Consider the following 24,160-nt stretch of genomic DNA (forward strand, 5'->3'; position numbering starts at 1 on the left):
AGAGAGAAAAGAGAGGGATAGACAGTAGGGAAAGGGGTAGATAGTAGAGAGAGGGGTAGATAGTAGAGGGAAGATGATGGTAGAGGTGTACATGGGTACACGGAGAGAGCGAGTAAATAATCATCTTAATAGAAGGCTAGAACGACAATTATGAGAATCAGTTTGAATAGTAAACAAGTAGTCTAACGGTCAAGTACAGCAAGGAAAACGAACAAAGACAAAAATAACAGGTGAGTAGAAAAGAAGTAGGACATGCCAGTGAGGCTCTCCAATCACCCGCTTCAAGTGCAAGCAAACAAGTGATGATGCGGTGTGTATGCATTTGGGGGAGGGGGGTGGGAGGGGGGACCAGGGTTCGGAACAACAGTAACATAATTCACCCTTAAGGTGCTAGCTCGCTATTCTTCTTATCGACTTCCCCCATATCTCAGCCCTTCTCCCACCCCTTAACCCTCCATCACTTCTTTCCATCTTTCCTATCAAACATCTATCATCTTTATCTCCCCTCCTCCGGCCCTCCCTCACCCATCTCTCCATCACCTTCTGCCAACATTCCCATCACCCACACCAATCTCTCCATCACTCTCAAGGAGCTTACTGTAACTTCCTTGATCACTCCCCAACCATCTCTCCCCAACCCCCCCCCTCCACCCCTCCCTAATCTCTCCATCACCACCCACGTTATCAATATGTGCCTAGTCCGACCCGGAAGTGAAATGCGCCGTAAACAATTGACCACCGGAGGCAAACAATGTTGAGGCATCGTGGTAAAACCAGACGCTCGTCAAAATTATAAAAACTAAGACAACGGCATTTTCCTGCCTGTTTGGTAAACTTTATAACATTTTTGTTACTTGTCTCAACATCTTTTATGTCTATGAAAAAAACACACCCCAAAACAACATTTCTGTGTTAATTTTGCCGACAAACGACGTTGGTTAAAGGCTTAAAAATGTAAATTTTCATTTCCCAAGAACTCTAAAGCTATGGAAGTTACAACTTCTAGCGGCTATTTTCTCGATATTTCTTCTTAAAACAGGCGAGCGCTGCCTTCTTCAATCGGAAATATCTTGACCTCTATTGAAGACAGGAGGCTATTTTTCTCCTCGAAAACAAGACAAATGAATCTAAACCATTAACCCCACATGCCCCCAAATTGACGAGCGCCTGATTCTACCGCGTCGTGCCACTGCATACTCACTGCTGTCTTCTTCAGTGTCTGGTAAAGTGTGAATGGCCTTTCATTGAGTGTGGAAAATGAATGTCTTGGGATACTTCTGTTCAAATTTCATTATCTCTTGTCTGGAAAGATATCTGTCTTTCAGTCAAATCGCCGTGTGAGTAAATTTGTCTTCAGTAAATGTGCGCACGAAGTTGATCTTATCGAACGTTCGCCTTGTTCATAATATCGTTTTTATGTACATGGATTAATTCACCATAAGTTGTTTCGTTTCTTTTGGGTATGCTAATGATATGATTATTCTTTTTTGAAGCTTAATTTTTTATGATTTGCTTCATTATAATTCTAGTTTTCGTTAACGAACAAAAATTGTGTTTTCTGAAAAGAAGAAGACATCAACGCAATAACGGTCACTTAAAGTCGGGAAAGAGTAAGACTGATAGGGAGAAACGATAAAAGAAAAGAAAGAAAGCAAGAACAAAGTGTCGCTCTCCAATCAGCTGAGATTAACAGCAAACGTGCAGTGGGTATGGGTTCAGACGTAGACGCACATGGGCTCTCAAATCCTCGTAACATTTTACTTTCCAAAGTACGCGCAAATTTGGAGCAGAAGTCTAAGCTGCTGTGCTCATATCGAAACGAACAATTCTGTTTTCAGCAGTGGCCGTATAGATGTTGTTGGAAAATTGTGTTGTGTTTTTTCCCAATTCACAAAGGTAATTCTTTGAACACCTCCATGGACTTGTAGTAGGGTTGTAATAAATTGTAAACGTTTTACACATGCGACCTCCGTCCCCCCCCCCCCCCCCCCCCTTCCTTCTCCGCTTCGTGCTGATCGACACAATTAAAAGTGAGGCATTGTGGTGAAATCAAGCGCTCGTGAAAATAATGAAATTGAATAAATGAAATTGGCATTTTGTTTAGCCCGATTGGCAAATTTCATCGAATTTTTCGTTTTTGACTTAACACATTTGGATCTGTTTAAATCACGTCTTAGTGGATCTTACTGAAAAACGTGTATTTAAGGTACACAACATGTAAAAATGCAGTTTCCAAGAACTCTCAGAACCTTTGGAAGTCTGGCAGCTTTGGCGGGAAACGTTCTCGCTAAAATTGTCCCTAAAACCAGAACATCCTCATCTGCTTCAATCGCAAATATTTCGACTTCTATTCATGATAAATGTTTCTTTCTTTTTAACCAAAAACGAGACGAATGAACTAGCTATAAGATGATACAATTCCACATTTCCAAAAAAATGACGAGCGTGTGTATACGTGGACATGTGTGTGTGTGTGTGTGTGTGTGTGTGTGTGTGTGTGTGTGTGTGTGTTTGTGTATGTGTTAGTGTTTGTGTTTGTGTGTAAATCTGTGCGTGTTAGTGTATGTGTGTGGATGTGCGTGTGTGTGTGTGTGTGTGTGTATGTGTATGTGCATGTACATGTGTGTGTATGTGTGTGTGTGTGTGTGTGTGTGTGTGAGCGTGTGTGTAATATGAGCGATATGCGTGTGTGCGTGGCGTGCGTAAGTATGTGGGAAGTGTGTGTGTGTGTGTGTGTGTGTGTGTGTGTGTGTGTGTGTGTGTGTGTGTGTGTGTGTGTGTGTGTGTGCATGAGTGCTTTTGTGTGTTTTAGACGTTTTGGCAATCATAATGCAGGAAATTGGAGAGCAGAACTAGAGTCACTTTCTCCTTAAAGGATTTTAAAAATCAAACAGCTGGCTTTGAGCCAAAAGAAAACCACCAAAATGGTGAACGTACTGCATGATCAAAAAACAGTCAGACCAAGTATTTAAAGGCCTCTATTAATTTGTTTCCACACTTTCCAGAAGGGTCAAAATTTTCTAAAAATGTCTTTACTATGGGAAATGGTTGGTAATACTACAGAAGTAAAAGGGGGAAAAAGAACTTTATAATGCAAAAATCCAACTATACTAAATTCTGTGGAAATCAGTAACATTTATTACTTCTGGAAATTCACAGAAAGTAGTCATATGGTCATCACAGAAAGTAGTCATATGGTCATCACAGAAAGTAGTCATATGGTCATCACAGAAAGTAGTCATATGGTCATCACAGAAAGTAGTTATATGGTCATCACAGAAACATAAAAGCAACAGATAGTGCTGATTGCAGTAGGAATAGCAGGACTACAAACTGTGTTTACAATAGGGAAAGCAGCAAGACAACATACAGAGCTCAAGAAAGAGAGGATAGTAAGACATCAGATTATATAAATAGGTACCAGAAACTAAATTTTCAAAGTAGCTGTATGCCAAATTTGTCCGTTCCATTTGAAAGACCTATATCCACTGAGCATTTTGGTACCACTCTTTAACCTCTCAGTCAATTTTTATGAAAATGGTAGTCGTTTAAAATTTGATCAAATTTGTTAAAGTCAGTCACTGGCTGCAACCCCATGTTTGACAGACAATAAAAGGGTACCAAGTGCACTAAACATCTCCACAGTAACAGATAACAAATATATGGAGCCTAATTTTTTTCAAGACTGTGAGATCATTACAAATCAGTATTTTATCGCCTCAAACACGATGATCTGTCGTTATTTCGACAAAAACACAGAGCGTTGACCCGGCCGGCGCCACACCGGCGTGCATTGTCACATGCTTTCCGAATCTCGAGGAAGGATTGATGTAAAATAATTCCAAGCTAATTACTTTATTCTAATAGGAAGTGAACTGATCTTTTAAATGATCTTTTTTTTAAAGCCGATATTTTACATACTTTTTTTGTAAAAAGTGATCTTTTAACATTTTGACAGTATTTTAAAAAGTTTTCTATTTAAACGCCAAAGGCCAAATATATACCACAGGAAAGCCCGTTTAAAGCTCTACAGTTCTCCGCCAATGAAAAGACGGTATTTAATCATCCCTCATTCCGCAGAGCATTTGAATGCACGCGTGTCAATTTCTTAACCGGCCGACCACGCATTCCGACCGCGAGGGGCTTCGCTTTCGTTGGCGATTCTCCAGCTCCTAATAATCAGACATATAAACAACTTACACCATTGTAACGAGGAAAAGCTGAACTTTTACAAGGTGTACGGCATTTGGGGTTTTGGTCGGAAGGCCAGGAGTGCCTGCGAGGCCGTGTTTACGCTACCTTATATAAGAATGAAAAAAGGACAGTGTAAGGATTACATGGTGACAGATAAGAAATTGATGAAGTCATACCGACACAATCTCCGTTGTCTTCAGTGTACCCAGACACACAATCACAGTGGAAGCTGCCTGGGTCGTTGATACAGCCCTGGGAGATAGGCAGAAGATTTGTAAATGAGTGCACATTTCTTCAAACAAAACCTTTTTAAAGCTGCTACACATATGAATGCTACTAGGATTTTTGGAAAGTAAGTGAAAATTTACAAAGTTGCATAAGCAAACAAAAAGTCAGTTAATAGATGCAACTAATAGGGGGTTAAACAGAAAACAAATGCTGAGAATAAAAACTCTTCCTACCTAACAGATTTCTGTAACATTACCCGGAAAAAAACAACAACCCATCCCTGTACACAAAGACAGACACACATCACCTGCTAACAAGAAACAGGTGTGATATTTATTTTGGTGCTTCGTTTATGCCTTTTTTCCCCCTCTTTTCTTCCTCCCTTATTTTAACCTTTGGGAAAAGAGCTCCATCTTCAACATGACGTTCTCATGTCGAGTGGAATGGTACAAAGAAAACAAACTATCGCAAGAGAGGGATGTAAAAGTCGATACAAAGTAACAGTGAAACTCTTTCCATTAAAAAAGAATAACAGAATATGTTACATCAGGAAAATTATACTTTCTTATGAGGGACATGACTCTTTGGATATAATACCTGCCTCCTTTGCATAAGAAAACATTACGCACGGCACTTGTTGTACCAGACAAAAGGCGGAATCACATTTTGGTAAAACAAATGACAGTCAGTAGACACCCATGTCGACCAAAAGAGAATAAAGGAAGCTAACATTCACCGGTCAACATATTTTAGTGAAAGCTTTAGTAAGCGTTTCTCTAGCTCTTGCAGCACAAATAAGTGGTACAAGTGCCGAAGATAAGAGATATCACTTTAGAATAACATACAAAGTAAAGACGGCAGAGGGAAACAGACAACAGACATTAGATAGGACAGAAGGACCAAACCAAACCAGCGCACCTGCCAAACACCCACCAAATCAACATGACATACCATAATGCATATTGTCATTGCAGTTCACTATCGGAGTACAGAACAAAATTTTGAAAACTCCGGTCTTAAGGCATTTGATCTAAGCACAATCTTAAAAATCAGCCATCACATTTTACTTTGCATCAATAATTCATGACAACTTAAATATAAATTGTAAAAATCAAGAGGCTAGAACATGTTTTAGACTATCAAAAAGTTTTTTTCACATTTTCTTGAATGTTTCTGAAGGCTCCATACGTGCATAGCGAAATGCACTGACGATATGGAGAGAAAAAGTACAGCCAGTGTGTTCAATATCCAGCACAAAGACCCCTTCAACTCACCCAGTGCAGTCTGCCAGAAGAGGCACAAGTGTCCAGGTTTGTGCCACACTCCACCACGTCAGTGTCGCACTTACTGCCCGTCCAGCCTGCGTCACAGGTACAGGCGCCAGACACAGGGTCACACGACTGTGTGTGCTCTGTGCTGCATTCACACTGATGTTTGCATTCCTCTCCATAGCTGCCTGCACTGCAGGCTGTCAGATACAGTAAAGCTTTATTGACAACAGCGGTACATTTACAATAATGGTAATAATAACAGTAATACAAAAATGTTATTTGTAAAATAAACTAATATTTAAAAAAATCACTGCAGCTACAAATTTAAAGTTCCTTTTTATAAAGCAAATACACCCAATGCACTTCCTGATATTCCACATTTTATGAAACCATCACCTAACTTTCATAATAGCAGGCAGAGTATAATCAACCCCCCCCCCTCCCCCAACCATCCCATATCAGCAGACAGAATTTGAAAATTTTCATGTACAGGAATTTTTAACAAGTTTTAAAAAAAGGGTGTGACTTTAACTATAGGAACACTTGCAAGAGAGAAAAATGGTAAACAAGAAACTTTTCTTTTAACAACAAGTAACAACTGTTAAACGTGAACTGGGAAAAGAAATAAAATAGCTCAGAAAATATAATTACACACACACACACACACACACACACACACACACACACACACACACACTCATACACACACACACACACACACACACACACACACACACATACACACATGTGTATTGGCCTACATATGCAAATGTACAAGTGTACAAGTATTCATACACAAGTGTGTGGTGTGTATGTAAAAATATAATACATAATGTATCCTTATATGTCGACTTTCTTTCTACATAGAAACATATAAGAGATAGTTTCCTCACCAGTGCAGTTAGAGCCAAGGTCTGTGTTGGTGAAGAATCCCAGCTGACACTTGCACAAGTATGCCCCTGGTGTGTTGACACAGTCAGCGTGTTCCAAGCATGTGCCAGCCGTCCCACACTCATCCACATCCTGGTCGCAAGTGTCTCCGGTCCAACCAGGAGCACACGAGCATGTGCCATGCACCTACAGAACATGCACACAATTATTTTAGTGAAAAACTAGACTAAGACCATTTCCAGGGGAAGGAACGAGAAGAAAAATTCAATCAAACCTGTCCAAAACAACCACCCACTGTTGAGGAGAAAATTAGTCTTTTTAGACAGTGTTGTTATAATATTAAAGAAGGGAAAAAACTCAAAGGAGGAATTGGGAAGAGGTTGTTTGTACAAGAGATTGTCTTGGAATAGTGGACGTTGAAACAGATTTCATCCTTTTTTTTTTAATTTAAAAAAATCATACCTTGAAATTTTGAACACAGGAATAGAGAGGCTGTGTGTATAAGTGTGTGTGTACGTGAGAGTATGTGCCTGTGTGTTTTTAGGCAAAAAAACCCAAAACTTTACAGGTTGCACAATATACAATGTAGATATGAAACCCTCTATCACTGTTATCCAAAGGTGTGCTATGGGACAAGGCTTGACTTTTGACTAAATGTGCATACGTAAAGTAAGTATTTCTTAATACCTTTAAAGTCTGTACCATCAGAATACCTTTGGAATACTTTCAGAACACTGATTACATTATATCTAGCTGCAACAGTATTATTATTATCATTATTATTATTAACTATTGTTTATGTAGGCCTATATCATATTTGTGTAACTGTGAGTTTAGAATAATTAAAGGATAAAACATGGATTTCATTTTACTTGTGTGTGGAAGAGAGAGAGAGAGAGAGAGAGAGAGAGAGAGAGAGAGAGAGAGAGAGAGACAGAGACAGAGACAGAGAGAGAGACAGAGAGAGACAGAGACACAGAGAGAGAAAAAGAGAATGAGAGAGAGTAAAAACAAGAGAGAGAGAGAGACAGAGAGAGAGAGAGAGAGAGAGAGAGAGAGAGAGCGTGTGTGTGTGTGTGTGTGTGTGTGTGTGTGTGTGTGTGTGTGAGAGAGTGTGTGCATGTGCAGGTGTGTGTGTGTGTATATGAGTGTGTTTGCGTGTGTGAGTGTGTGTGTGTGTGTGTGTGTGTGTGTGTGTGTGTGTGTGTGTGTGTGTGTGTGTGTGTGTGTGTGTGTGTGTGTGTGTGTGTGTGTGTGTGTGTGTGTGCGGTGTAACACCAAACCACTACGCCAGTGTTTGGACAATAAATATTAATCTTGTTTTATTTTATTTGAGATAGGATTGAGCCAAATGGGGGAAGAGCCATGACAACTTTGATTGCTTATAACTAGATCCAGTTTGCAAATACAACAAACTGTGTCAAAAAGCAAAGGATTTCTTTGTCCTGAAAAAAATTTAACTGAATTTGAATCTGCAATTAGTTTTATGAAGTGCCCCTAATAGAAACAGTAGGCCTAAGCCGAATACAAAATATGACAAAGAGAACTCAGTAGTCCTCATGCTTGCAAGGCATGACAAAAACCATTGGATACAGCAGCTTGCCTTCTTAGCTATATGAGGCCACTCGCCATGGAGCTCATGAAAGAATAAACAACTTAGGCATGAAGAATCTCTACTGAGGTCAGTAACACACTGCAGTGATGAAGGAAAGCATTAAGGCGTACTCTAGTTGAACCTTTACTCTTTAACTCTGAGGAAGGGGTAAACTCACTATGCCAGGGCCCTCTTTTGGTACGAAATCTAAAATTTACACGTACGTCACTAAACTGGTTTTTAAATAAAAATAGTTCTTCATCTTATGAATGAACTCCCACAAGAAGAGACCTGCTTTCTGCAATTGCTAAAAGGTAATTTGGCATTGAAGTCGTTGTAAAAGAATATGCCTGAATCGCTGCTAGCGGCTAACCAACATGACAGTTTCGACCGCGAGCTGCTTGGAATAGCTTGTCAGAGATAAGGAGTTAAACTGGAACAAAAATAGGTAGCACAAAAGCCTAAAATATAGTCACCTTGTCACAGCTGATGGTGTGCAGTGGGTCACAGGAGCATGTGAGCTTGCAGTCTGACCCATATTTGCCCTCAGTACAATCTGGAAGAGAAAAACAAACGAAATTAAAAAAAAAAAATGTAGTTACTTTTAATGTCTCTATTAACCTAATTAAGATCATTTAGGAGGCAGATTTCTGACCCTGCCATTACGGCCAACCCATGCTAAAAAGGATATGACATCCCAGCAAAAATACCAAGATCCTTGATAATTAAAATCCCCCCCCCCAACACACACAATTGTACAATTGGAAATTGAACTCTGGTCTCATGCATATGACAGCAAAGTGCCTAACCACTACACCATAGACGCCAGTAAAGAAACTTTAATGTATTTAATGTAGCTTAGTGAAGAAAGCAGAGAGATTTTGACGATCATGACAGATGACTGCCCCATCTACTATGTTGTGAACTCTGAGTAAATATCACGAGTTCACAGAAATGCACTAAGGGCTTAATTTATGAGCAACCATGAGATGTCCTTTCCAAGCTCCTAGACATTGAACATGTTATACAAAAGACCAGAGTTCTGTTTTTGACTCTGTCCTTTAGGATGCATCCTTATTAGGAAAGGTAATTTATATAATGCTCTCTAGGGCAGTAAGTTATAAAGGGATACTTTTCAGTCAATGGACACAAAAAGTGTAAATGATTGCAGAAGGCCCCTAAAAAACTGCAGATCTTTATACCACTCTCAGTGAACAGAAAGACAGAAAATTTACACAGTTGCCTTTGCAAATAAAAAGACAATTAATTGACAAAAAACAGAAAATAATTATGGAGAAAAATAACTGTTCTTTCTCCCCATCATTTTTGCATGAAGAAAACGAAATAAATGTCTGGATTTTCCTGATTTTCTTCTTTCTGGAAAAGAATTCATTATTTTCCCTTGATTTATTTGTCTTGTAAGTGTCTATTTTGTGACAGAAATAACAGGGGGAAAAACTCTGACATCCCTGAGTAAATAAGAATAAACAGGTCAGCCATTAGAGTCATTGGAAAGTTATGAGAGCCTTCTCATGGATACATGTAAGGTTACAACGAGGATTTTATTAAGACAAAATGGATACAGAATATATGTGTACTTCCCTCAGAGAGTGGAACACACTTACTTCCTAAATAAAAACGTATATTTGTTCTCCCCCACGTCTTGCATCTACGTGCCAGCTTTTGGTCTGACATATTCCTACTGCTGGCAACTATTCCGTACTTTCCTCCTGCATGTGCAGGCATGAGCTCCAACTCCTTCTAGAAAAGTAATCATTCCTGACAAACAAAAGCTCACCATCTTCTTACTAGAGTTGGTAATCCCACCTCCTGCCACATCCTTTATGAAGGAGTAAAGAATAACAGGTAAGCCAAGTGCACAAGTTACAAAAGAGGAGCACGTATGTTGGGAATGTGAGGACCAAAATAGGCAAAGCGGAAAAAAACAAACATAGTCATTTAAGAGAGCAAAGACAATGCCTAAGATATATCTGCATCCCTCTATTCAAGTATCCACTTGAACAGTTTTTTTTAAAACACAAGGTGCTTGTTAGGTTAAAAAGAATGGACACATAAAATTACCTGCATCAGTTCCATTTGAAACAAAATACCCCTAAAGCATACGCGTTTGCTGAATTCTTATCGATGTACTGACACACATAAGGACCAGTAGGAAAATGATCTATTTTGGTATACATGACATACAGGAATAATCACAGTATAAAACATCTTGTTTACAGGATGAAGACAAAATACAATATTGAAAGACAGTAAAGATTTGAGAGAGATAAAGGGGCATGGGCTCCAAATGAGTGATTGTTCAACAAATTTCAGGACTCCTGATAGCCCCACATTAATGATTCTACACCCAGAAGACAAGTTACCCAACATCTGTTTGGTTAAAAGAAGGGAGAAATGAGCTCACCAACACACAGGAATCCATCAGAGGCGAGCGTCATTCCTGTTGGGCATGAGCAAATGATGGAGGCCCCATCTGTTGTCTCCTCACATGTGTGCGAGCACGGGTGCTCACCGCTAGCACACAGGTCAATATCTGGGGGGAAGAAAGGAGGACATCCAATAATAAACTAAACAATTAATAAATTTAAATCTAGAGACACTAACCACCCCCCCCCCCTAAATATATTTTATTACAGTTTTTCACAAATAGCAACTACTCAGTGCAGTGGGCATGTGACATTTCTTGCTATAAAGACAAAATTCAAAAGAAGAATGGGGGGAAAAAAAGAAATACTTTAGCAAAGAAAGGGTGGTTGGGTGGGGTTGAAGTCAGGGTACCTAAAAGTAACACAAACATGTGAGAAATAGTGTACATTATAGACATATCCTTCGGTTCAGTATTCTCTGTCTCCAAGAACCATTAATGATGTTTTTGCCCATTACTTGTATCATTACTTATGTCAGTGATGTAATGAAAGTTCATACCAAGACACATGTCATTGTCAGTGACATTACAACTTAACCTACCCAGACATGTGCTGTTGTCAGTGACACTCTCTCAGCACTTATGTGACTTAAATGTGTTAAAAGTGCCATAAGATTTTTACTACAAAACCAAGGGTACACTACCTACCCAGGCACATGCTGCTGTCAGTGACACCACCTACCCAGACATATGCCCATTTCAGTGACACTGCTATGCACCTAGACATGTGCTGTTGACAGTGACACTACCTACCAAGACATATGCATTTTTCAATGACACTACAACATACCCTGACACATGCTAGTCAGTGACACTACCTACCCGTACACATGCTTTTGTCCGGGTTAATACCTACCCAGACAAACTCATTTTTCAATGACACTACTACGTACCCAGAAATGTGCTGTTGTTAGTAACACTACATACCCAGACGTGTGCTGTTGTCAGTAACACTACATACCCAGACGTGTGCTGTTGTCAGTAACACTACATACCCAGACGTGTGCTGTTGTCAGTAACACTACGTACCCAGACGGGTGCTGTTGTCAGTGACACTACCAACCCAGACGGGTGCTGTTGTCAGTGACACTACCTACCCAGAAATGCCCTGTTATTGGTGACACCCACCTACCCAAACATATGCATTTTTCGATGACACTACTTCGTACCCAGACACATGCTACTGTCAGAGACACTACCTACCCAGACATGTGCTGTTGTCAGTGGGGTCCAGAATCTTCCCTCTCGAGCATGAACACAGGGCCTGCCCGTCCACCATGCGACACTTGTCTTTCTCACCGCACACATTTGTACTTGGGTCACAGGTGTCAGCCACTGGGGAGTAAAGTCCATATAAATAGAAAGACAAACACAGACAAACAAACACATATCATTTAAAAGAATTTCAGACCATTCATATCCAATAATATCAAAGTAAGAAATTCAAACTTTTAAAACCAATTTTTATTTTTAGATTTCAGTAAAATGAGGATTTCTTTTTACTACCTATTTATAGAATAGAGCTGATTTTGAGGAATTAATAAACTTTCTTTTTTTCATTTATTTTTGAAAAAGATGGCCAACCTTGTTTTATGAGTAAATATAATGCAAACCTTGCCTGAAATTATTGTGAAATAAAATCTTCTTTTGATCCTTATTCTTTAGACCGATTGAAAATCCACACATTTCGGGCAAAATGGTACATTTTTCACGAATGAAGTCTGTTGGAATTCTTTCATCAGTCACGTGTCGAAGGTGACGTAGCTGTCTGTGTTACATGGGCTGTGAAAATTCAGTGGGAACTACTAATCTTTTCCGCAACTTGGTGTTAGTAATCTTGTCCCTTCATATTCTTCCAAGAATGTTTCCAAGGTATCTTATTTGAAAGCAGTTGATCTTTTTTCCTGTTGTGAAATTCTCTCCAGGTACAGTAGTCTCCGCCTAAACGCATGCCATACAAAAACATGTTCAGCTCAAAAGCACGCTTTCGTCATCTGACAGGTTTTTTACTATATAATTTAGACGCACAAACACACAGTCACTCCCTCTAAGCGCATGCTCTGATCTGCAAAACATGCCGACAGGTAAAGCTAGACAAAAAAATCTGCACAGCTTGCATAAGACAAGCCTAGAAAACCTGATATTTGGTGAGACTGCCCCTCACTTTGAACGAAGAGAGGGATGGACACCGTTTTCACACCCAATTTTCCCCAGACACATAGGTCTGGGACTGGTCGGTGAAATGTTGGGGGGTTGGGGGACTGAAATGTTATTTGATTGGTCACTGGAAATACATCTCTTTGAGAGAAGGTTTCTGACTGGTGTTAGGGTGACTACATGTAATGTTTAGTTAGACCTACGCCTATGATGCGCAACATGCGTGAAAGGTTGTTCATGAATTTACAGTCGAGGGTGGTCACTTGGAAAGCCACGTGGCTGAGCCATCATCTCTATGACTATCACCAACAATTTCCTTTTAGGCTATCTGTTCCCGACATTTTATGGTGCACATTGAGTCTGTATTTCTGTTCCCCCCCCACCCCCCGACACACACACACACCCATTCAATGCCTTTGTATTCTTAACCGCAGTCGGGAAATCCTACTCAAAACAGTCTCGTGTCGTCACATTATCGGCCCAAAGTGACCCCCACCCCAAAGAGAGGTAACTAGAATATCAAGGCAATGAGATGACTGCGTCCCTTCCTCCCTTTGCAAAGGTTAATGTAAATGCATGCTCCATATAAACACATGCTATGGAGCCCTCCCAAGCTCCGTGCATTTAGGCGGAGACTACTGTACCACTCCCACAGAGGAGTGTGCTCAAAACACAAGTTTAGCTCACTTTTATCTTGGTCAAGATGTTGTGTGAGACTCCTGACTACCTCAGAATTACAAAGTTCTATGTAACATTTTTGGCCGTTTTGACTTACTAAGACCAAGAGGTCAGATACCAAATGTTTAATCTACTTGGTCAAAATCATAAGATTATTCAGTCATTATAAAGAAATTCAAAGAACTGCATTCTAAAAAGCTTAACACGTGAAACTCAAAATTTTTAAAGTCAAATTTCCCAAAACTAGGTGCTGAGCAGACAGAACTTTGTAATTCTACAGTAGCATCCTGTTACACCAAGCTTTCTTTGATAGTCTGGAAACTGTACTACTTCTGACACTTAACTCAAGTGCCTGCTCACTGTTAATGGTGAGGCCTACATGACTTCTGGTTGTGCTATAACTTTGTTGTGTAAGAAACTATTAAGCCGTTGACTTGCTGATCAGCTGTTTTACATTTAGTTGAAAAGAGGTCCATTTGATTTTGAAGTTCTGCTACTGTTTTAGTGATCATGACAATAATAACAACAACAACAATAACAATAACAATAACAATAATAATAATAATAATAATAATAATAATAATAATAATAATAATAATGATAATGACAATAATAATAGAAATAATAACAACAACAACAATAATAATAATAATAATAATAATAATAATAATAATATAATATATGGCATTTATATGGTGCTCCACCCTGATTAAAGTGTACAGGCTCTGAGCGCTTATGATAGGATGATATTGTAATTTTCACAGTTGTGCAGAGCAATGTGAAGAGCAATCAAACCTCTGCAGGTGACCCCGTCAGTGTTGAGCCTGAGACCTTCAGCACAGGTACAGCGATAGCCCCCCTCTGTGTTCTCACAATCACCCTCACAGCCAGCTGTGCCCAAGGCACACTCGTCCACATCTGGAAGATAGATTGGTCCATTACTTCAGTTTAGTACATAGGCGATGTTTTGTCCTCGAAATGTATCCCAAGACATCTTGTAACGTAGAAAGTTCAACCAAAATAACAACAACAACAAACACTCTTTAAGGTAAAAATTATATTGTTCATAAGGCAGGAAACTCCTAATCCTGGTGGGCAGAGTAAAAGTGAAAGAAGGAAAAGAAAAAAGTGAAAATTCGTTAGGCCTACAAATTACATACAAAAAATTCATGGAAGGGTATTATTTCATTATCATCGTGTGTCAAGTTTTGAACTACATGGGAACTTTGCAGGTATCAAAATATGGGGTTCACTTTCCGGATGTACTTACGAATCTGGAGGACACTCATATCTGAAAGTTTTAATTATTTTAATCAATTTCAAATGGTAAATTTGGACTTCTTTGCACAGTCAAGTTTTTGGACACTCTGCTTGCACGACCTTTCAAGCACTGTGACAACCCCTCCTCCCAACCCTCTGTGGTCCTGCCTTATTCCAAATGCTTTTAGTGCATGAAGCATAGGCTATACTAGTGGCACAGAAGGAACTTTAACATCATAATGATGACTGAGGTTTGAATTCATGTTCATTTGAAAATCTTCTCATCCATCAAGTAACATCAAATCCTCTCACTTGGTACGGCATTCTTACCTGTGCATGTTTTGTTGACAGCATTGTAGCTGTAGCCTTGATAGCATGCACATTGGTATCCACCTTCAAGGTTCTCACACACCTGGGTGCAGTCATTATCCTGAGTGAATGCACACTCATTTTTATCTGTGAAGATTAGTTGGGTACAGCATCAAAATGAATAGAGGTAATATAGATGGGCACAGCCATTAGCAAATCAGATAACAAAATAGACTGTTAGACACCATCTATCAAATGGAAAGATAAGAAAGTAGACTCCCTAAATCCTCGCAAACTCTTAGAATTCCTGAGACTAATAAGAACCACTTAAGTCCAGTTCTAAGCAAAGAGAAGACTATAAAGTAAAAAGAAATAGCACAACATTTGTGAACCAAGCTGTAAAAAAAGTGTATTTCAATGCCATTTTAAACCTGGGGCAAAAACGTTTTTCCTTAACGAAATTTCTGTATGTAATACAGTTCTAACCTTCACTTGAAGAGTTCAACAAAATAAAAGGCAGGGCAAAATGCTTATGCATTGAGAATACTCACTTTTCATACACTTTTTAACATAGATTTACATTGGCCACAACATTTCTATTTGGAGGTCAAGAGGAAATATATTGCAGTTAAAATTTTAAACTGAACTACCCCAAAAGGGAGTGCTAATCAGAAATGTTAAGAATTGACAAAGAGTCTACATAACAAGAGGGGCCACTTCTCTCTTTGAGCCAATTAAAAAAGTGTCCTCAAAATTCGGTGGCGCCCTCTTCGCAAAAGCGCACCTTTAGCGAACAGAGTTATTCTACTTGAGTTTAAAAAATCAAAGTGAAACTAGCAAGTTTTTGAATGAATTTCAGAAGAACGCTTTTTTAAAATGGTTACGCTGACAAAAAACCTCTTCCGGAGGAAAGGTTGATTGTTTTCTTCGTTTAATTTGACTTTAGAATGAAAGGCGAGAGGTCATTAAAATTTAAAAAAAACTAAAACTCCGTACTGAACGAACCCGAACTGCTGATGAACAGCAGTCCATCTGCGCACGCAAGGAGTGCTATTCCTATTCTTCTTCTGGAAAAACGAAAGAGAGCTTCAAAACAGACTGCAGCGCCATCTGAAGCAAAGAGCATACTTCCTGCGGACACTTTTTTGGCTGAGTGGCCCATCTTGGTATGTACTATCTTTGGAATTGAGCAGATGATGTGTGTCACTAACACTGCAGTGATGGAAGAGATTACAAATATCCTGTTGCAAGATTTGCGCAGACACATAAAGGTACAGCACATCCATGGATGGGAGAATGCAGGAAAGAAAAAAGAAACAACAGGGACAGAAAAGAAGGACTATTAATTATATTTCAGATATTTGCTCGTAAATGTTCAATTCACAGAGCCATCACTAATTAGAATTGATATCAGAGGATAGAGACGTGAACATACGTATATATATATGCTTGCTAGCTGTTCAAATGTTCTACGCTCAGAAAGAAAAATTTTTCAGGAGACTGAAAAAATTGTTTCATATTTCTGAAAAAATTGCAACTATACATTATTGATCTCTTCTTTGCATTTTTTTTTCAACATTTAGATTTTGAATTTTAATCAAATATGTCTTGAGCATATGCAACCAATACCACAGATTAAGAAATCGCAATCTTTAAAAAATCAAAATTTAGGGTTTTGTACATCTGAATAGCTCGCTGATGATTATAATTTTTCCTTCTTCCTCAACAGTTGACTTACCCACACACTGGCCATTAACCCTGTGTAGTCCCTGAACACAGTCACATCTGGCACTGCCTGGAGTATCTACACACTGCTCCTTATCTGAGCATGTGACCAGACCAGTCATACACTCGTCAATGTCCTTCTCACAGTGGACACCTGGGAATAGTTGGAGATAAAATTCAGCCAACACACAGACACACCTTGACAAATGCACTCAAACAAGCAAACAAATTCTCACTATAACACACATGTGAGTTAACTTATACCACACTTATCAATGGACACAGAAGGCCACAGCATTGCAACTCAATTAACGCACATGCATGCAAGCGCGCACACACACACACACACACACACACACACACACACACACACACACACACACATACACACACACACACACACACACACACACACACATATCTGCCCACACAGAACCTCACATAAATATGCACCCACTCACAAAAATTCAGGAAGAGACATAAAAACTTATCTAAGACATTAGAGAGCATATATATCCATCTATCTCCAAATGTCCATTATGGATGGCCAGACTATCTGTCACTGTCAAGCAGGTATGTCCATGCAATGCTTTGGCTACAATGCCAATATTCTGCATTGCTAGAGCTGTAAGCTACAGTTTCCTTTTTTTTCATTCGACCTAGTTTCAGTTATATAAACACCAACCAAACTGAACACAAATTGAATTATTATATCAGAGTGTGAAGAAGTTCATGTCTTGTATTTTATCATTAGATTGGTTACTACTAATGAAATACTGGCAAGCACTAAGCAAATATGAAAAAAATTAATCCCCAAAAACAAAACAAAAATCAAATCGAACATAAGAAAATGTAAGCAAAAAAAAAAAGGAAAGGGAAAGGCACATAATCGGTTGAGCATTACCTGAGAAGCCAGATTTGCAGACGCAGCCTCGCTCCGGGTCACAGCGGACAGCGTTCTCAGAGCAGTCACAATCTTGAGTGCAGTTTTCTCCCCAGCGGCCCCCGGAGCACTCTGCAACAAGAAAATAAATCTTCACTTAGGCCAAAATAGGATGCAGTGTGCATTTTCTATTTATACATGCAAACAGAAATGAGCAATAAATGAGTTTTTAACTCCCAGCACATCAGAAGCATTAAAGTTTCATAGAGCAAACACACAGAAAAAGACCAATCTCTGTTTAATTACATGGCCACTGAGTTTTTCATACCACATTGAAATAGGTTTACAACACAAACCGAGCCTCCATTTCCCCTAAAACCTGGTTTTCAGTAAAGCTGAATGAAGCCAAATAAAAGAATCACACATGGACATGTGTGCAAATCCAAAACAAACACCCTTTCATGAAAGAATCCCAGCACAATTTTTAAATACTAGCTACCAACATTAATCTTTACAAGATGAAAAAAGAGCTAAATTGCTCAAATTACTTTACAGAACCACTCTACATTAAACTAGGTATATTTTCTAAATACCGTTGTTTTTGTACATATACCTCAACAAACACCTCTTATCTTAAATACTTCCATCTGCATTATATACATGAAAAGCATACACCCCCACCCCCCAATTCCCTATATTTTTTCTGTTATTGATGCTTATTCTGCTATCTCTAACACACAGCAATTTATTCCATGAGCAAACATTTGATCCGTGATAAAACCTCCAGATGACAGAAAATGTTTCAGGAAAGCAATTTGAACCCTACAATCAAAACAGCAGAGTTTGAGTGGGGTCCTTGTTATTGAGACTTTCCGGCCATTTACAGGGAGTAAACGGGGTAAAGATCACATTTTTACCAGAAATACATTACAGAGTGCCAACTAGCTATGAATAAAATCCTGAATTTTTTGGACACTGTGGGGGCTTAAACTTTACAGTACAGATCATGGTACCTGGTACATCTTGCATCAAGACTTCATAAATATCGACCTGAAGTCTGGCAAAATTTCAGACTATTTCAGAAAGTTAGATTTCCTGATTTATCCAGAAAATTAGCACCTCTGGAATTAGATAAGTGACATAAAAACCATCAAGGTTGTCCACATGCACAAGTAATCACAAGCCACTCTAATGACTTGAGCAAAAGTGATAATGTCCCAATAATTGGATCTTTATTTGGTGCACACATACATACACACACACACACACACACACACACACACACACACACATACACACACACACACACACACACACACACACACACACACATACACACACACATACACACACACACACACACACACATACACACACACACACACACACACAAACATAATAATAATATTGAGGATACAAAACAAGTAACAGGTATCTTTACTACACAACAACTAAAAACCTGAAAAAAAAGAGACAAGGGCAACTGTGTTATGACTGTGACAAAGTGTTTAATACTGACCGACGCAGGTCCTGCCATCATTGTCCAGCCTAGTCCCTGGTCCACAGGAGCAGAGGAACCCCCTCTCTGTGTTGACACAGCCAGGCTTGTAGTCACACAAGTTGAGGTGAGGGAACTTGGGATCACACTCGTTCACATCTGGTATGGTGGTGTCAAGGGCGGCAAGTTAACATGAGATAAAAATGGGTACAGTCTAGCACACATCCGAACACACACATAGCTGACAGATTCTCAGTGTAAGTGTAGTTAATTATTACCACAATAATTTGTAGAAAGGTAACATTAAAGAGCATTAAAAACTGACTCTGTGAGGAGAGTGGCATTATGAAATCTCAGATCTAAAAGAACTAACATTAGTCTTAGAAAGCATAATCAGGAGCAAAATTGCTACCTTAGAATTACAAACTTTTGCTTGACATTTTATGCCGTTTTGAGTTACTAAGACCATGAAGTCAGAAACAAAATGTTCTATCTGCTCTATCAAAATCGTAAGATTATTTGGAGTCATTATCAAGATATTCAAAGAAGAGCATTTTAAAAAGTTTGGCATGTTGTAAAACTCCCAATTTTTAATGTTAAATTTCTCAAAACTAGGTACTGAGCAGAAAAAATGATTTAATTTAATTAGTTAATTCTGATGATTTTTATGAGTAAAATTATGTGATCAAACTGTTTATTATAATTTTACACAGTAACTAACCAACACAGGCCTCAGTGCCCTGCAGTTCATAGCCAGCATCGCACTGACAGAAAGCTTCGTTCTTCTCCTGGTCAACAGAGCAGATCTGCTCACAATTCAGGTTGGTCACACCCTCACACACATCCTCCGCTGTGATAGAGAAGTGGGAGGGGAAGGATGTTATAGAGAGGCAGTAGAAGTTGGGAGCGAGGGGGGAAGGGGTTATGACAATATTACCACTAACCCATGTATCTTTCAAGATGCCCAATTATGAAATGTTTACGGTTATGCCCAACTTGACATATTATTGACAGTGCATGAATCTGAGACTATTTTCACCAATACATAACCACTTACTGCTAAACAGTGGGCAACAGGAATACATGTTGAAAGGAAATGAGGAATAAACAGAATAATTTGAGAGCAACCTAACACTTTGCCCACACTGGATGCCGATCAATGATGGTAAGAAGCCATCCTTTCCCCCCACGGGACGCTGCTCAGAGATGGTGTGATATAGTAACAAAAATATTGTAAGAATGATCGCTTTTTAGACATGCGCACTTGTTAAAATTATAATTTCCTTTCTGAATGGTTTGTGAGGTCTTTGAGGGCAAAATCAGTTTGTTTACAACAATTGGAGTAATTTTTGGGAGAAAATTGTCGATTAGACCTGGCATAAGTACTGTTTTACACTTACACTTGGATGAGAATTCGGGTGATTAATATGCTAGATTTAATGTTTTCAGTTCAAATTCTAATTTCTTTTTTGGTGAACAGGCCATCATAACGTTCATTTTTTTTCAGTGCGAAGTTCATTTCATAATGATAAAGGTATTTTTGCAGAGATACATATATAGGACTAATGCACCCCGTCTCGGAATGTGGGGACAGTGGTGCGTGCTTCACGCGCTGCGTGGGTGGAAAGTATTAAAAGATTTTTAAAAAAAATCATACCCTGGATATGTGAATACATTTGCAGCGTTGCATTGAGCTACAGAGTGGATGTGTATGTGCATGTATGTTTGTGTGCATATTTGTGTGTATATGTGTGTGTGTGTATATGTGTGAGTTTGTTTTGTTCTCAAATAAACACAATTTCGATCATAAAAAAGGCAGGATGTGCTGGATGCATCTACCCCATGTGGGGCAAAATCTTATATCCCCTGCATGCAAAGAAAAGACCCTAACCAAAACACAATAGATTCTGTATGAGTGTGTGTTTGTGTGCATGTGTGTGTATGTGTGTGTGTGTGTGTGTGTGTGTGTGTGTGTGTGTGTGTGTGTGTGTGTATGTGTGTGTGTATATGTGAATGCATGTGAGTGTGTGTGGGAGTGAGAAGGCATGTGTGCATAGTGGTAAGTGCACATGCTTATTAAAAAGTACATCAGAGTCACGCCATCTTCTCTCACATTGTACACAGCTACGTCTGTCACTGTCCAGGCGGAATCCCAAGTAACACCTGCAGTTATAAGAGCCCTGGGTGTCCACACAGATGTGCTGGCACTTGTGGATGCCTCGTGCACATTCATCAACATCTGTGAGTGGGAAAATGGGAGGGGGGTGTGAGGGTGAGAGTGGGAAAAAGCATTGTTGTCAGCTTGACAGTTTCATTCAAACAGAAGTTCATAGACACAGTAAATAACACTTACTGCTGGCAAAAGCAAAATGACATAAAAAACCCAGAATCTGTACTCCCTCTCTTGGACAAATTGAAACGCTTTCAGTGGAAGAATGAATTTAATACAAATCCCATAAATTTAAAGATTCTGTTTGAACTTGTGCATCTTTAAAATCACCAGTTTATGTAAATGCAGTCAGTCTGTGAGTAAAACTACTTGAAGCACAAGATTAGTTTCCACTATTATTTATGTTGTGATGTGTGCTACTAGCCGATGTGTCAACAGGGAGGGTAAAGTAATAAAGTAAAAACATTTAGTTGTATGTAACCCACAATTTCCTTCTGCCAACCACCCATTTCATGAGAGAACACAAAAAGATACATGATGGAGAAGCAAAGACAGAGGACTTTTCAGGATTCATGACAGCACCAGAACATGGTATATTCTAGAAACAGTGACATAAATGTTTAAGAGCAATTTTTTAAACAAATGAGAGAAAAAATAAAAGGATATTAAGTATATGAAAACAGACTTGAAAGCATTAAATATAACCAATGGTAAAGAAAATCTTCCTGATTTGTGAAAAAATCAGTGTAATTACGATACTAATCCATTCAAGAATGATTTAGCACAGAAATAAGTGAGATTCAATGAGACAATGATAGAGACTCAGGAGCAGTTGATGGTCTTGAGAAACTGAAACAAGACTATAAATGAGTTCACAATTGTTGATAAACTACTTTAAAAAAAAGAGAGAACAGCAAAGCAGTTTTAAAATGTCTGACGAGATAGCAAAGCTATGAGGAGAGTCAAGATCTCTGCAGTTACTTTCACAATCCCCCTGTTGGTTGCGTGCATATCCTGGCCGGCACGGGCAGTCATAACTGCCCACTGTGTTGAGACAGTTCTCGGTCCCAAGGCGGCAGCTGTGATCCAGTACATCCTCACACTCATTAACATCTGAGAAACACACAAGATGAAGGTAAGATGGGGGTACAGATGGGTATGATAAGAAGAAACAAAAAATGGATGAAGCAAAGACAAGATAACAATTCACTACCCTAGAATTACCTAATTCCATCTGCTCAGTACCTAGGTTTAAGAAATTTGAAGTAAAAATTTTGAGTTTCACATGTCAAATTTTTTAATATGCAACTCTTTGGATACTTTGATAATGACTGCCAATAATTTGATAGTTTTGATAGATGACGTAGAACATTTGGTTTCTGACCTCAAGGTAAAACATGTCAGGTAGAACTTGGTAATTTTAAGGTAGTGAATTATCAAATCATGCAGTAGTCGGTAGAACTGGGCAACAGGCTAGCAACATTGCGCAAGCTAGTAAAATGATAAACTAAAAGGGGTTAAAAAAAAAACAACAACATTCAAAGAGCTATACTATAAGAACACACACACACACACACACACACACACACACACGAACACACACACACACACACATACACAGAAATGCAGTGTTACGGGTAATTTAAAAAAAAAAAAGTTTTGAATGACCATTTCATGGCACTACATAGTAGTATAGAGTAAAACAATTCTAATACAAATCACGAGTCAGCGCACTTTACAATTCACTGCCAGGAATAAAATAGGAGACTTGCAAGACTAAGAGTAAAAAGAGTACTACACGCAACAGAGCACCAATCAACCACCTGTAATAGAATAGCACAAGAAAAATCATCATAACATATCCCTTTTAACACTTGTGTCCTAGCTGTACGGGCCGACAGATGAACTGAGCAGGATGGCTCTGTAGGCCTATATTATAGATACTGGACTTCAAATGAGATGCAATAGAGAGAAGAAGAAGACTTGTGTCTTTAAAACTGGAACAACACTCACCCACGCAGTTCCCACTTTCCATGTGGTATCCTGGCCGGCAGTTACATGTGTAGCTTCCCAAAGAGTTGACACACTCTTGATTATCAGGGCACGGCTGCTCCAGAGTCTGACATTCGTTCACGTCCAAAGCACAAGTAGGTCCCGTCCAGCCCGAGTCGCACACGCAGCCACGCACATGGTCACAGGAACCACGGCCATTACAGGCACACACGCCGGCACAATTGTCGCCAAAGTATGGGTACTTGCACTCTGAGGGAGGATAAATGTGATTGTAGTTTTAAGGGATTTACATACCCATCAACACAATTTAGACTATTTGGGCAACAAGCCGGCTTCAACCCTGATGTCAGGGCCAACTGAGACTGAGAGAGATTCTATTTTCCAATAAACAGACAGAGACACTCGATTAAAAAGAAAAAAAAACAAACAACCCTATCCAAATGGGAATTAAGCTCACCTCTTCACTGTGCAATAGCAAAGAGTGTAACAATTACACCACACATGCTGGTGATGGATGAATGACTTCATAATTGAACACAGGTAAATACTTTCACACATACGGGCTGACTTGTTGTAAAAGAATAGACACTGGCATCTTGCAGTGGAGACATAAGATTGGCTACATACTCAAATACACACACCCACATGCACACACACACACCCACACACAAACACACACACACTCATAAACACACACGTTTGCACATTTGTTCACCAAACAGAGTTATTGACAACCGAAGATTGTGACACATGCCCGTAGATGTACGTGTGTTGCGTGTGTTAACCCTGGCACTGTTGTCATCATAGCACACTGCTGCAGGTAACAAGGAGGGAGGGGTTGGG

General features: G+C 39.2%; 1 protein-coding gene across 1 annotated transcript in view; it reads right to left on the reverse strand.

Moving 5' to 3' along the window:
* The window catches only part of LOC101850564, a gene marked incomplete in the record, with an annotated part of 75,139 nt that overhangs the window by 11,373 nt on the left and 39,606 nt on the right, over positions 1–24,160 (reverse strand). Inside the window, 15 exon segments of the mRNA XM_013082551.2 lie at positions 4,371–4,446; positions 5,697–5,890; positions 6,587–6,770; positions 8,655–8,734; positions 10,604–10,732; positions 11,828–11,959; positions 14,255–14,377; positions 15,050–15,175; positions 16,767–16,907; positions 17,658–17,768; positions 19,156–19,293; positions 19,856–19,984; positions 21,248–21,373; positions 22,286–22,417; positions 23,318–23,566. Coding sequence (XP_012938005.1) covers positions 4,371–4,446; positions 5,697–5,890; positions 6,587–6,770; positions 8,655–8,734; positions 10,604–10,732; positions 11,828–11,959; positions 14,255–14,377; positions 15,050–15,175; positions 16,767–16,907; positions 17,658–17,768; positions 19,156–19,293; positions 19,856–19,984; positions 21,248–21,373; positions 22,286–22,417; positions 23,318–23,566 — 2,070 coding nt within the window.

Source organism: Aplysia californica, unplaced genomic scaffold (assembly GCF_000002075.1).
Source record: "Aplysia californica isolate F4 #8 unplaced genomic scaffold, AplCal3.0 scaffold00181, whole genome shotgun sequence".
Classification (NCBI taxonomy): domain Eukaryota; kingdom Metazoa; phylum Mollusca; class Gastropoda; order Aplysiida; family Aplysiidae; genus Aplysia; species Aplysia californica.